This window comes from Aethalodelphis obliquidens, unplaced genomic scaffold (genome assembly GCF_003676395.1).
Source record: "Aethalodelphis obliquidens isolate GAN/ISIS:26980383/991018 unplaced genomic scaffold, ASM367639v1 scaffold85, whole genome shotgun sequence".
Lineage (NCBI taxonomy): Eukaryota > Metazoa > Chordata > Mammalia > Artiodactyla > Delphinidae > Aethalodelphis > Aethalodelphis obliquidens.
Window position 1 is genome coordinate 3,890,102 of NW_020838029.1, and position 14,050 is coordinate 3,904,151.

The 14,050-nt window shown below is 36.6% G+C and overlaps 1 protein-coding gene across 3 annotated transcripts in view; it reads right to left on the reverse strand.

The window, feature by feature from the left end:
• The window catches only part of OPHN1 (oligophrenin 1), a 582,946-nt gene that overhangs the window by 117,386 nt on the left and 451,510 nt on the right, over nt 1-14,050 (reverse strand). For all 3 annotated transcript variants that reach the window (XM_027093626.1, XM_027093627.1, XM_027093625.1), the window contains 2 exons: nt 11,215-11,273; nt 9,950-10,055 (listed from right to left, as the gene is read on the reverse strand). In XM_027093626.1, coding sequence (XP_026949427.1) covers nt 9,950-10,055; nt 11,215-11,273 — 165 coding nt within the window. The remainder of the gene's footprint in view (nt 1-9,949; nt 10,056-11,214; nt 11,274-14,050) is intronic.

Consider the following 14,050-nt stretch of genomic DNA (forward strand, 5'->3'; position numbering starts at 1 on the left):
ACATAGTTTTTCAGGCACGCACCAGCTGTGTCCCCCTTTGCCTAGCAAAATAATAAAGCTATCCTTTTCTATTCACCCAAAACTCGGTCTCCAAGGTTTGATTCGGCACTGGTATACAGAGAAGCTGAGCTTTTGGTAACATCCCAATTCCTGAAGATGATGCCCTTAAGGGCAGACAGCTTTGGTTTCAACCATTGGTGTTATATTATTCATAATTTACTTTAAATACTGCAACATAGCCAGTACAATGTCCTAAATTTCATCAATGTCATCAATTGCAATCACACCATTATTTTAGTATGTACCACTGAGAAAGAAGAAACTTTCACTGTCAAATCATTATGTAATATTTTTGAAGACATTTTAAATAGAAAATAAACTCAACAATGAACATAATTTAACTAAAATGACTACAACATGAGCAGCTATGATCATGTTCATGCATGTAGACGTTATGATAATTAGATAAAAACTGCTATCTGACAACAGTGATTTTAAGAAACAATTGATTCTAAGATGCATCCAGAATTCAGGTTACAATTTGAAAAAGAAAAGTGCCCTTTAGAATGGATGAAATTTGATATATGTGTTTGTTAGTTTTCATGCACACCCTAGGACAGGTCAGTTATGGTTGTAGTATTCTAATTTTAAATGCATATTTACATACTCTAGGGCTGATTAATTAGTATTTAAAAGACTCTAATCAGAAGCCAGAGGGGCTACTATAAGCTTCAGCTAACCTCATCTCCAATCAACACCAATGGCTCTGTTAATTAGCATGGTTGGTGGCAAACTGACTTCTCATTGCTTAGATGTGTCAAGATAAATGGATTGTGGATTGGCTAGAAATATTGTATAGACATTCTCAAGCTTTCATTGACAGGTTAGAATAGAGCAATGATCAATCTTAACATCAGTAAGGTGGGTCAACTAATATTATGAATCTTCAGATGTGATGCAGCATAAGGTACACAAAATCACCTATGATGTGTTCTATCCCCAAAATAGTTAACTTGAATCCATCTAGCCTTAAAATACAACCTCTACTTTATAAGAAATAAAGAAAATAGGGGAACAAGCTGAAAAATACAATGACGAAAGTAGACAAAACTAGTGAGAGAGTGGTGTGGACATATATACACTACCAAACGTAAAATAGATAGCTAGTGGGAAGCAGCCGCATAGCACAGGGAGATCAGCTCGGTGGTTTGTGACCACCTACAGGGGTGGGATAGGGAGGATGGGAGGGAGGGAGATGCAAGAGGGAAGAGATATGGGAACATATGTATATGTATAACTGATTCACTTTGTTATAAAGCAGAAACTAACACACCATTGTAAAGCAATTATACTCCAATAAAGATGTTAAAAAACAAACAAAAAAGACTCTACAGAAAAACAAATTTTTGGGTCAACTAAGGAAATGTTAATATGCTCTGGAGAGGTAGAACTTGTTGAACTGAAAAAAGGTGGAAATTGTTGAACTGAAAAAAGTTTGGTGTTACTGAACAGCATAACCTCAATTTGGTAAAAAATGTAAATGTGTTTGTGTGGGGTGTGTGTGTATACATAAACACACACCCACACCCACAAAAAGATCCAGAAGAAAAAGCACGAATATATTAATAGTAGTGACTTTTGGATGCTGAAAATAGAAAGCTTTTATTTTTGTTTATTGACTTGTTTTGTTCTTCTATATTTTCCAATCTCTACAATGCAATGGTATTGCTTCAGAAATAACAAGTGCTATTATTACAAAAGTAAGAAGATTCTAATAAGCCTAAGAGCTCACACCCTATAGAATGGTAGCCGAAGCCTAGGATTGCAAAGGGGTCTTGGTCTTGCATTTGGGCATTAGATCATGGGATTTTATTGCCTGAACTACAATTGCGTTGCTGTATTATTATCTCATCTGTTTCAATTTAAACTTTAATGCATGATGCAGTCAGAGCAACTGAAAGGAAAGAGAGCTGAGACTTCACTGAGTTTACAGAACAGGTTGTACAACTGTTTTGAATCTGCTTCGAGATAAATACCTGCGTGAGTGGCAGAATTAGGCCTGAGGCTTGCTTGCATTGTATATGCCACTGGTCATGAGATTGTGGGGGAGGTAACCTGTACCGTTCTCCTACTTCAGATTAATGGAAGCAATAGGTAAAAAGCAAAAAGAATGGAATAATTGGGAATCTCAAATTGGCTGATGTCAATTTGTGTTTGCCAGTAATTAGCCTAGAAAATGGGCCAGCAGTGGGAACACACTAAGAAGGCATAAGTTATGATTATCATATAGCTTATGAAAGCAGTGGTTGGCAGGCAGAAAAATTATGTGAATTTTGAAAGCACATAGATTTTCTTCTCCTGTGTAAATTTCCCTGTTGGAACTAAGCCTATTTTATTTGCATTTTCCCTATAACTCTTGGTTATAAAGATACAAAAAAGTTGAAAGAATGGTACTATGAAAATTAATACTGTCTATACCTAAATTCAGGAATTAACATTTTCCTACATTTGCTTGTTCTCTCTGTATATTTTTTTTCTGAGCCCTTTAGAAGTAAATTGTTTCAACCCTAAATATTGTAGTATTCATCTCCAAATAATAAGCATGCTGTCCTACAAAACCACAATAACATTTTTATACCGAGGAAAATTTATAATAATTCCATATCACCTGATATCCGGTCCATATTCAAATTTTCTCAAATATCATGAAAAAATTATTTTATAGGTGGGTGTTTCAAATCTAGATCCAAAGTTCATACACTGCATTTGTTTCTGTTTCTTTAGCCTCTTAATACAAAACAGTACCACTACCTTTTTTCCCCAGGGCATTGACTTTTATAAAAATTCCAAGCCAGTTGTCTAAAAGAATGTCAAACATTCTGCATTTTTCTATACCCTGTATTTCCTGTAAACTTAAAAGGCTAAATTTGATTGGGGTTAAACATTCTTGGCAAAAATATTTGTTTATGTTGTATACTTCTTACTGTATCCCATCAGAAGGTAGATAAGGTCAGTTTGTATCATTATTAGTGATGCTAAATTTGATCAATTAATTAAGGTGGTATTTGCCAGATAACTTCATTGTAAAGATATAGTTTCCATTTGTAATTAGTAAGTAATCTGTGGGTAATACTTTGAAACTATATGAATATCTTGTTCCTGAAAATTCTTTTACTCAGTGGTTTTGATCCATGCCTGAAACAGGGTGCTGAGGTTGCAAACTCGAAGTTTTTCTTTTTGCTTTCTTTCTTAAGTGTAGTTGATTTACAATATTAGTTTTAGGTGTACAACATAGTGATTCAATATCTTTATAGATTATACTCCATCCAAAGTTATAAAATATTGGCTATATTCCCTGTGCTGTACAATATATTCTTGTAGCTTATTTATTTTATAAATAGTACTTTGTACCTTAGTCCTCTACCACTATCTTACCCCTCTCCACTTCCCTCTCCCCACTGGTAACCACTAGTTTGTTCTCTACACCTGTGAGCCTGTTTCTGTTTTATTATGTACATTCGTTTGTTTTATTTTTTAGATTCCACATATAAGTGACAACATACAGTACTTGTCTTTCTCTGCCTGACTTATTTCCTTAGCATAATACCCTCCAAGTCTATGCATGTTGTTGCAAATGGCAAAATTTCATTCCTTTTATGGCTGAGTAATATTCCATTGTATGTATATATACCAGCTGCTTTATCAATTCATCTGTTGATGGACACTTAGGCTTCCACATCTTGGCTTTTGTAAATAATGCTGCTATGAACACTGGGGTGCATGTATATTTTTGAATTAGTGTTTTGTTTTCTTTGTATATATACCCAGGAGTGGATTATATGGTAATTCTAGTTTTTGTTTTTTGAGGAACCTCCAAATATTTTCCATAGTGGCTGCACAAATTTACATTCTCACCAGCAGCATACTAGGATTCCTTTTTGATGACAGTCATTCTTTTTGTTTGTTTGTTTGTTTAGCAAGAAGAAAAGAGTTTTATTTATCACTATGGATGATAAATGAAACAATGAGTAAATAAAATTATACTTTTAATATTGATTTACAGTATTTCAAATATCTCTGGGTGTTTATATTTAATCTACGTATCCATTCAGACTTCTTAAAATTATTTTCATGAGCTAATGATCCACACAGAATTTAAAAATTCACAGTATCCTTCAATTTTGTTTATTTTATTAAAATCCAGTCCTCGATCTAATTGCATTTCTTTTCTTCTTTAAAATATAAATAGTGGCACTTAAAATAACACTAACAATTGCAACAGATCCAACCACTGACAATACCAAGGTAGAAATGTTAACTCTGGGATTTGGATGACTTTCACCACGACTGGTGATCTGCTTGAGAAATAAACAAAGCTACTTGTGTAAAGTTGGATACTTTTGATGTCAAATTGCTTTAATCCACATTTTGAATGGCAATGAATATGTGGGTTTCATTTTCTTCTGAGATATTTCCTGGTTTGAATGCAAAGGTTTCCTTGGAGTTGGCCTCATTTGGTAGCAGATCAGTAGTGTTTACTTGCAGAGCATGGTCAAAATTATCCCTTAGCTCCAAAATTAGCTCCAGAATGTTTCCACTTATTCTTATGATATACTGTTGAACTTAGGGGAAAAAGTTACAAATTAAGTAGGAACTGGAGCATCCATTTAAAATTCCTTTTTATTAATTTTTCTCAAAAATATTTAGTTATGTCAAGCTTATACTCATATCCAAAGCCTTATTTATTTTTCTATAAAAGCTGAATTCTGATTTTTAAACTCTGCCAAATGCTACCTTCTCTGTATGAAAAGTGGTAGCAGGTTATAATGTGTCACATTTGATTGATTCAAAACATGAGATTATAAAATTAATACTTTTCTGAGCTATCAATTAAAAATTATTTTCCTCTTACTCATCCTTACACCCTTGCTTTTGCAATGAGTACCTTTCACTTAATCAACGCTGCATGACACTTTGTCTTTACCATTTACAACATCAAAATCATCTGGTGCTGTCCATGTTTTTTTAATAATTTTAATTGTAGTATAGTTGCTTTACAGTGTTGTGTTAGTTTCTGCTGTGCATCAAACTGAATCAGCTATATGTATGCATAGATCCCCTCTTTTTTGGATTTCCTTCCCATTTGGTCACCACAGAGCAGTGAGTGGAGTTCCCTGTGCTATATAGTAGGTTCTCATTAGTTATCTACTTTATACATAGTAGTGTATATATGTCAGTCCCAATCTCCCAATTCATCCCACCACCCCCATGACAGGTGTGAGGTAATATCTCAATGTGGTTTTGTTTGCTTTCTCTGATTATTAGCAATGTTGAGCATCTTCTCATGTGTCTGGTGATCTGTATGCCTTTGTTGGAAAATTATCTATTCACGTCTTCCCATTTTTTAATCGAGTTGTTTTTTCAATATTGAGTTACATGAGCTGATCATATATTTTAGATATTAACCCCTCATTGGTCATATCTTTTACAAATATTTTCTCCAATTTGGTAGAATGTCTTTTTATTTTGTCAATGGTTTCCTTCGCTGTGTGAAAGGTTATATGTTTAATCAGGTCCCATTTTTTTGTTGTTCTTTTTTTTTTTTTGCTTTTGTTTACTTTGCCTTAGGAAACAGATCAAAAAAACCATTGCTACAATTTATGTCAAAGAGTGTCTTGCCTATGTTTCACTCTAAGAATTTTACAGTATCTGCTCTTACATTTAGGTCTTTGATCCATTTTGAGTTATTTTTGTGTATGGTGTTAGAGAATGTCCTAATTTCATTCTCTTACATGTTGCTGTCCAGTTTTCCCAGCACCATTTATTGAAGAGACTGTCTTTTCTCCATTGTATATTCTTGCCTCCTTTGTCATAGATTAACTGACCATAGGTGTGTGGGTTTATTTCTGGGCTGTCTATTCTGTTCCATTGATCCATGTGTCTGTTTTTGTGCCAAGAACACACTGTTTTGATTACTGTAGCTTTTTGAAAACTAGTTTTTCTAATTCTATCATTCCTCCCACACTTATTAGCTGGTATTCTTCAGTAATAAAGGGCTTTCCTTACTCTAACTACCTCCCATGGATTTTTATTTATTCAAAATGTTATTATCAAATACAGCACTCATTGTTTTTGATGTTTCGGTTGCTCCAGATGTAATCAGTGTCAGCCTTTTCAAGCAGATTCCTGAATCTTTGTGACATGACCCTATTAGTGCATGAGCTCTTCTTTGCTTACAAAGGTATACTTGATCCAAGACTCACCTTGTATTTTCCTTGCCCCAGACCTGGAATCAGCCAGTTCTCTAAGAAGACTTGGCACTTTTGAGAAGGGAATGTTATTTAGAGACAAAAGATCTGGGCACTACATGTGTTTATTGCTTTCTTGGGTAGAATCATCTCAAGACTCGTTAAGTGAATAGAAGATTTTGTTGTTTTGTTTTTAAATCATGAGTTCATATTGGCATTCTCAATTCAACTTTACCATTAGAGAATTTTTTTTTCTTTACATCTTGAATTTTGTATCCACATCTCTTTTTCTTACACCATAAACCTTGGCTTCTGATAATATTAATATATTTACTATTTTTTACTTTATCCTTATGAGATACATATACATAAAATAATTTCATGTTATAATTATAATATTACTAGTACTAATAAACCTACTGGCTGATGCTTACAACTTTTTTTGCAGTTTTTCCTGTTTTTAGAATATATTTCATTAGCATGAATCAGAGGCTGTGTTGACAAGTTAGATGAAATAACTGTTTTCTCTGTATGACTATGCTATGAATTTGATAAACATTTAGATTCATTTGATTTTTTGCATTCCATTTTAGGGTTTGTAATGTTTTCCTTTTCATTTAATTTTACTTTTTGGATACCTAAAATATTAATATGGCTCAAAAGTCAAAACCATAGAAGGAGGACTCAGAGGAATCTAGCTCTCATCCTTGTCCCTTCCACCCTAGTCACCACCTATCCCCTGTAGAAAAGAAAAAAAAAAGAGAAGCCTCAATTAAATATAGTCAGGAGACCAGAAGGGGGAGCTCTTATACCCTGCCATGATAGCAGAGCCCAACAGGAAGAAAACAGATTTTTCTTTCCTGCCAAGGACCCAAGCCAATGAAAAGCTATGGACTCTTTGTTTACTATAGCCCTCCCAACTTCCTTTTCCCCTCTATAAAAGCGTTGTCCTTCCCTTGTCAGGTGAGGACTTGCCCATTGTTTGGCATGGTTGCAGATTCCAAATTACAAATCTCTGCTCATCCCAAATAAACCCACCTTTGCTGAAGAAATATCTGGTAGTCTATTTCAGGTCAACACCTCCATAGTAACCATTTTCATTAGTTTGTTTTTATAACAGCTTTATTGAGATATATTTCATGTACCATAAAATTTACCCTTGTAAAAGGTACAATTCAGTGGTTTTTAATATATTCACAGAGTTGTCCAACAATCATCACTATCTAATTCCAGAACACTTTCCCCACTCCAAAAAGAAACCCTGTAACCATTAGCTGTTACTTCCCATGTCTCAGTCCTAGGCAACTATTAACCTACATTCTGCCTCTATAGATTTGTCTTTTCTGGTCATTTCATAAAAATGGAGTAATGTAATATGTAGCCTTTTGTGTCTGGCTTCTTTCACTTAGCATAATATTTTCAAGGTTCATCCATATACTTGATTCCTTTTATGGCTGAATAATTTTCCATTGTATGTTTATACCATATTTTATTTTTTCCATTCAGCATTTGATGGTCATATGGGCTGTTTCCACCTTTGAACAACTATGGATAATGCTGCTATGAATATTTGTGTACAAGTTTTTGTACAGAAATTTGTAATGCATCTGGAAATCACTTCAAAAACAAAATTCATATTTTCCTCATTCTTTTTAATGACTATATAATACCACATTGCTTGAATATACCATGATTTACAAAACTAGTCACTTATTGTTGAATATTTATGTTGCTTCCAATATTTTGTTACTAAAAATTACACTGCACTGACACAAACTTGTGCATATGTTGTTTTGTATTTGTGGAGGTATATCTTCAGAGTAGATGCCTAAAAGTGGAGTTGCTGGGTTAAAGGATAATTGAAAATGCAGATTTGTTAGATATTGCCAAATTCCCGTCCTGTACGTCTGTGTTTGTATTGCATTAACACCAGCAATGTGTTGGACTCCCTGTGCCCCAAAGTCTCATAAACAGAATGTGGTCAAGCTTTAGGGTTTGCCAATAAATGGTATCTCAATGTAGGTTTAATTTGCATTTTTCTTATTACAAGTTAACTTGCACAGTTTTTCACATATTTAAGGTTATTTGTCATTCTAGTTCTGTGTTTTGTGTGTCTGTGTCTATTGTTCCTTTTGTTCTAAGGATTTTGAGGAGCAAGATTCTTCAAGTAAGGTAGATGGCCAGCCTTTTGGTGGAGGGAGGTAGGTGTCTCTCACTAACTGTTAGTAGGAGAATCTTCAATTGAATCCTTGGCTCATGTCACATATTAAGACTCTTAGAAAGTAAGAGCTGGAAGAACACTTTGAGATTAGCTATTCCAGTCCCCTCATATTATAGATGACCAAACTGAGGCCCAGAGAGTAGGATGGACTTTCTTTAGGTTCATAGCAAATTAGCAATAAAGCTGAAATTTGAACCCAAAGTCCCTTTTCCCCGGGCAACTTCAAATTAACAACATGTGCTGATTTTTGTACTTTACGGAAATTATCATAAACAATTTTTTGGAAAGAAAATGCTTTTTAATGTTTGCTATTAGCCCAAATTACAAACATTGGCAATAAATATAAAAGCTATTGTCTTGTTAATTCTGCCTATTTGTCTGCAATATTGGCTATAGACGTATTAAAAAAAACTCCAAAACAAAAACTTAGAATGTCAGAGTTGGTCAGATCTTGGAGAGATATTATCATATCACAGGGGAACCTGAGGTTCAGAGGTACAGAGTGATCAGGATTTATTACAGCAGGAGGCAAAGAGGGCCATTTAACCTTCACTAAGGGCCTCAATTTTAGGTGTTTTGAGATATTCTCCAAATGAGGTTAAAATATCTCATCAATGCATTTATGAGTGTGCTGATAGCTTTATTTTGTTAAACACAAACACTTAAAAGGCATCACAATTTTTCTAAGCTTGTTGTCTCACTTATTTACTTTTTAATACACCAGGAGTGGTCTTAAGAGAGACCTGCCCGTGGTCATCAAGAAAGCTAGTAGCAGAACTGACACTAGAACCCAGGTTTGCTGACTCCTGGACAGAGTATTTTCTGCTGCACCATACTGTTTCCTTAGAGCAGCTAGCCTTTTATGAGTCAAGTAAATTCATCTTTATTCACAACATTGAACCTTCATGCCAGGAAGCACCACAGTGGGGCACACATGCCCTTACACCCACCCATCTTAGAGCCTATCACCAGACCTACTCTCTGGAATGCTGCTATCTGTTCCTACATGCCACACCCAAGCAAAGAAGGTGACCATAATCATAACTCCCATGTCTTGAGAACTTCCTATGTGCCACGTACTTCACCTGTGTTCATTCAAATCCACACAACAGTCTTATGTGGTAGGGAATACTATTCTCATTTTATAGATGATCAAACAGGTTAAGAGAGGTTTTCCTAAGATTACACAGCTGGGATTTGAACCCACGTTTATCTGACAGCAAAGCCTGTGCTCAGCCACCATTCTACCTGGTGTTACCATTCAACTGAGACAACCCCTCAACTAAGATGCATGATGACCCTGAGAGGATATATATAAGGGTAAAGGGAAAACTGACTTTCTCACAGAGCACTCAGACTGCCCAGGATGAAGCAGTTGGGGGCTGAGACTTAATGAGCTGACAGACAGTTAATCTGCAGTGCTACCATGTGGGCCAGCCCTCTAATAGGAACTCTTCCTGAAAACCTAGAAGTTACTTACTTGACCAAGTGTCTTATAAGAAGTTCCAGCATCTCTCTGTTCTTTTCCGGTAGCTTATATACCAAGGAATGAATAGCTCCCAGCCGATAATCCAGGTTGTCAGACTCTGAGAGAGAACAGAGAGATAGTTTTGCTTTCTGGGCAACTGGATCAAGCAAACTCTCATACATATACACACAGGCACACACACACATGTGCACATGTGCACACAGACACAATCAGAGACACATAGAGTCAAATAGATGGAAAGAGAGAGATATATAGACACAGGGACACAATGACAAAGAGAGACCAAGAAACAGACACTGAAAGAAAGAGAGGGAGGGAGAGAGACTGACTAAAAGATAAAAACATAGATCGAAAACAAAGAAATAGGCCTAGAAAGATGAAGAATTAGAAGAGAGAAGAGAAAAGAAATATGAGTAGAGAAGACAAGACTGTCTCAGAGCAAGTCAGAATTCTGGATACAGCAGGTTGCTCCTAAAGTTCCACATGTAAACTTCCAGCTGGAATCCCTTGCCCACCCACTTTCCTTGTGGAACTAGGAGGTATGCTTCTGCCTCTGGGTTCCTATGAAAATCACTGAGAGACCTCAGAGTAAAGATCAAAGCTCTCTTGCCTCAACAAATATTCATTATGAAGACAAATCCCCTGAATCATTTTCCTGAATACCATACAAGGCATAATGCAGAAGAGTCACATCAAGGTAGGGAGGGATACTCATACAGTGGCCTCAGTCAAAACTTTTAATGCTTCTTCAGCTGCCAACTTTTTAAGTGATTCCATATGCCTTATTTCCTGTGTACCCTTCCACCCTCACCATTGGTCTTATCATCTAAAAAAATGTGATGCTAGCACTAAAAGATTAGGAATAATAATTCACAACACAATTGAAAAGCATTTGAAAAGGCAAAGTGCTGAAAACATGCTGAAATAGTAACTGTAATGGAAACATTTTGCTGTCCCCTGGCAATGTGAGCCATCTTGTTCTGATGTAAGAGGCAAAATCAATCAATAAAATCCTCAGACCTGTCATATCCCTCGTTAGCCAGTTTTCTCCAAATCACTCAACTAACATTGATTTATGAAAAATAATACAACACTTGAGTTAGCAAGTAAGAATACTCTCATTTGACAGTGGACAAAATCTGTGTATATGTTTGTTTTTTCCCTCACTTTCCCTCAAGCAGTCTTCTAGGCTTGTTGCTGTAAATATTACTTAGAAGCGAGGACAACACAATTAACTAAGTAACATAAATACTTACTGGCAGCAGAGACCAGCTCTTTGTGAAGTCTATAGGTCATGACAGGTTCAGAAAGATTCCTGAAATTAATGAAGACTGTAAGTTCCTTTGGGGAGGGAGTAGCAAGGCCTTAGATGCGCAGTTCTGTGAGCAGCAAGGCTGAAGTTTCTGAGCTCCACAGATTAATGACTACATACATTTCTCTCTTCATCTGAAACTTTGTCAGAGGAATCCTAGTTGCTAGTAATTTGACAGAAGACCTATAAAAGTATGAGCTGAGACCTTGTGCAGGGTCTCCAATTAGTTCCCCAAAGTGAAAAGAGGCACAAATCAGTCCTGCAAAATTCCAAAGTGGACCCACTATGAATGCTACTATGAAGTCCTTACAGTTGGATAGTTCCTCAGTTTCCAAAGTGCTTTTTTTTTTTTTTTTTTGCAGTACACGGGCCTCTCACTGTTGTGGCTTCTCCCGTTGCGGAGCACAGGCTCCAGATGCGCAGGCTCAGCGGCCATGGCTCGCGGGACTAGCCGCTCCGCGGCATGTGGGATCTTCCCAGACCGGGGCACGAACCCGCGTCCCCTGCATCGGCAGGCGGACTCTCAACCACTGCGCCACCAGGGAAGCCCCCAAAGTGCTTTTATATCTGTCCTCCCATTTGATCCTTCCAAAGATCCTGTGAGGTGAAGCAGTAATTCAAATACCCATTTAATGGAGAAGGAAATTGAGCCTCAAATAGGTTTCTTTATTTAGTCAAAAAATATTGGCTGAGGGACTTCCCTGGCGGTCCAGTGGTTAACACTCCATACTTCCACTGCAGGGGGAATGGGTTCAACCCCTGGTTGGGGAACTAAGATCCCGCTTGCTGTGTGGTGCAGCCAAAAAAAAAAAATGTTGGCTGAGCACCTACTTGTGACTGGCATTGTGCCAGGTATTGGGGATCCAGATGAATTAGACATAGTCTAAACCTCCAAGGAGCTAATAGTCTAGTTGAGGAGAGTTCCATATACAAAATGTAGGTGATGCATGGCTCAGAGGAAGGAAGTAATACACTAATAATAATAATAACAAACTATCCACTGTTCTAAGTGGTTTATATATATTTACTCACTTAATTCTCATGACAACCCTGTAAGGTAGATATTGTTATTATCTCCACTTTATAGATAAGGAAACTGAGCTTCAGAAAAGTTAAATAGTTCATCCTAGACCACACAATTAGTAAGTGGCAGAATTTAGAAGTCTGTCTCAAGTCCATGTTCTTAATCACTACTTTATACTGCTTGCCACTGCTATTATTGTAGTAATCTAGGTGAGAAATAATAAAGGCCTAAACGAAAATAGTGCCATTAGGGATAGAAAGAAAATGTGAGAAGAGTCATTTGAAAGACATTAAAGACAGAGCTTCAATAATTGCATATGCTGGTGACGGAGAGAGTAATCTGGTTTGGGTGACTGAATAGATTAGAAATTGATTGAGAGGGAAGTGGAGATGCTATGTCAGAAGGGTTTCTGGGATAGCCAAAGGCAGATGTTTATTAGGAAGATGGATGGAGTGCCTTTCTAGATCTGAGAAGTAGATGTGGAAATCATGAGCCTAGGAGGGTGATTAGAACCATGAGAACAGATACCACTGCTCAAGGAAAGATGACAAACTGGCAGCCAACAGCTACATGAGACCTTTCAACAATTCTTCCCTGTCCAGAGTAGTGTGTAAAAAAGAAATGGAATTGAATGAGTCATCAGAATACGAAAAAATTGTATATTACACATAAAAGTCAATATTGTCTGCCTCTATTGAAAAACTGAAAGATCTGTCTATATTGGGTCCATATGGTTATTTGTGGAAGTAAAGAATATTGCTGTTTATATATAAACAAAGGGATTGCTCTGCAAGTAAAGGTTTTATATGCAACATGTTTAACATAAAAGCAGTCTACTTCAGTCATTTTCATGTCCTGGCTCTTGTGGATATTTGAATTTTCCATCCCCTCAGTGTAGTAAAAAGAGAGGAAAGCCCTAGGAAATACCAGGTAGAAAGTCCATAAAAGGGACTTCTAAAAATTGTCAGAGGTGAGAGAAAATCCAAAAGCAATGGATTAGCAGAATCGAAAAGAAGAAAGTTTCAACGAGGGCTTGTTAACTGCTTCAAATGCTACAAAGAGGTCAAATAAGGTAAAGGCTGACAATTGTCCATTGTGTTTAGAATTGAGGGAATCACTGGTGACCTTGGCAAGAGCAGCTTCAGTAGAGCAGAGGGGGCGGGAGTCAGACTGCAGTGGGTTAAGGAGTAAACTGGGACATTAAGAAGCAGAGACAGGGAGTGTATATTACTTCATACAATGAAGCTAGATTGGGAAGGGGTGAAATATCTCACTAGGCAATCTCATCTAAGCTCCTGACTCCAATTATCATCTACACTGTTGATGATTCTCAATTTTTTAGCTCGAGCCCAGAATTCTTGAGTTTCATTCCTATATATTTCCTATATATCAAATTGCCTACTTAAAATTCTTCTCCTGATTTCTTCAAAGACACCCAAATTTGACATATCCAAAACCTAACTTGTCATATCCCTCAAATTTAGTCATTTTCTTATGTTTCCCAAATCAGTAAATGTATGACCATCATTTGGTTGTATGGGCGGGAAATGTGGAAGCCATTCTTTTATCTCCCTCTCCTCCATCTTCATATCCAAGTTTACTCCCTAAATCTCTTGAATATGCTTATTTCTATCTATCCCCACCGCTACTCCCTAGTCCACACAGAAGCATCATCTCTTTCCGGGACCACAGCAATAGCTTGCTAATTGGTTTCCACCTCTACTTATTTTGCCTCTCTCTAATCTCATCTCTCTAT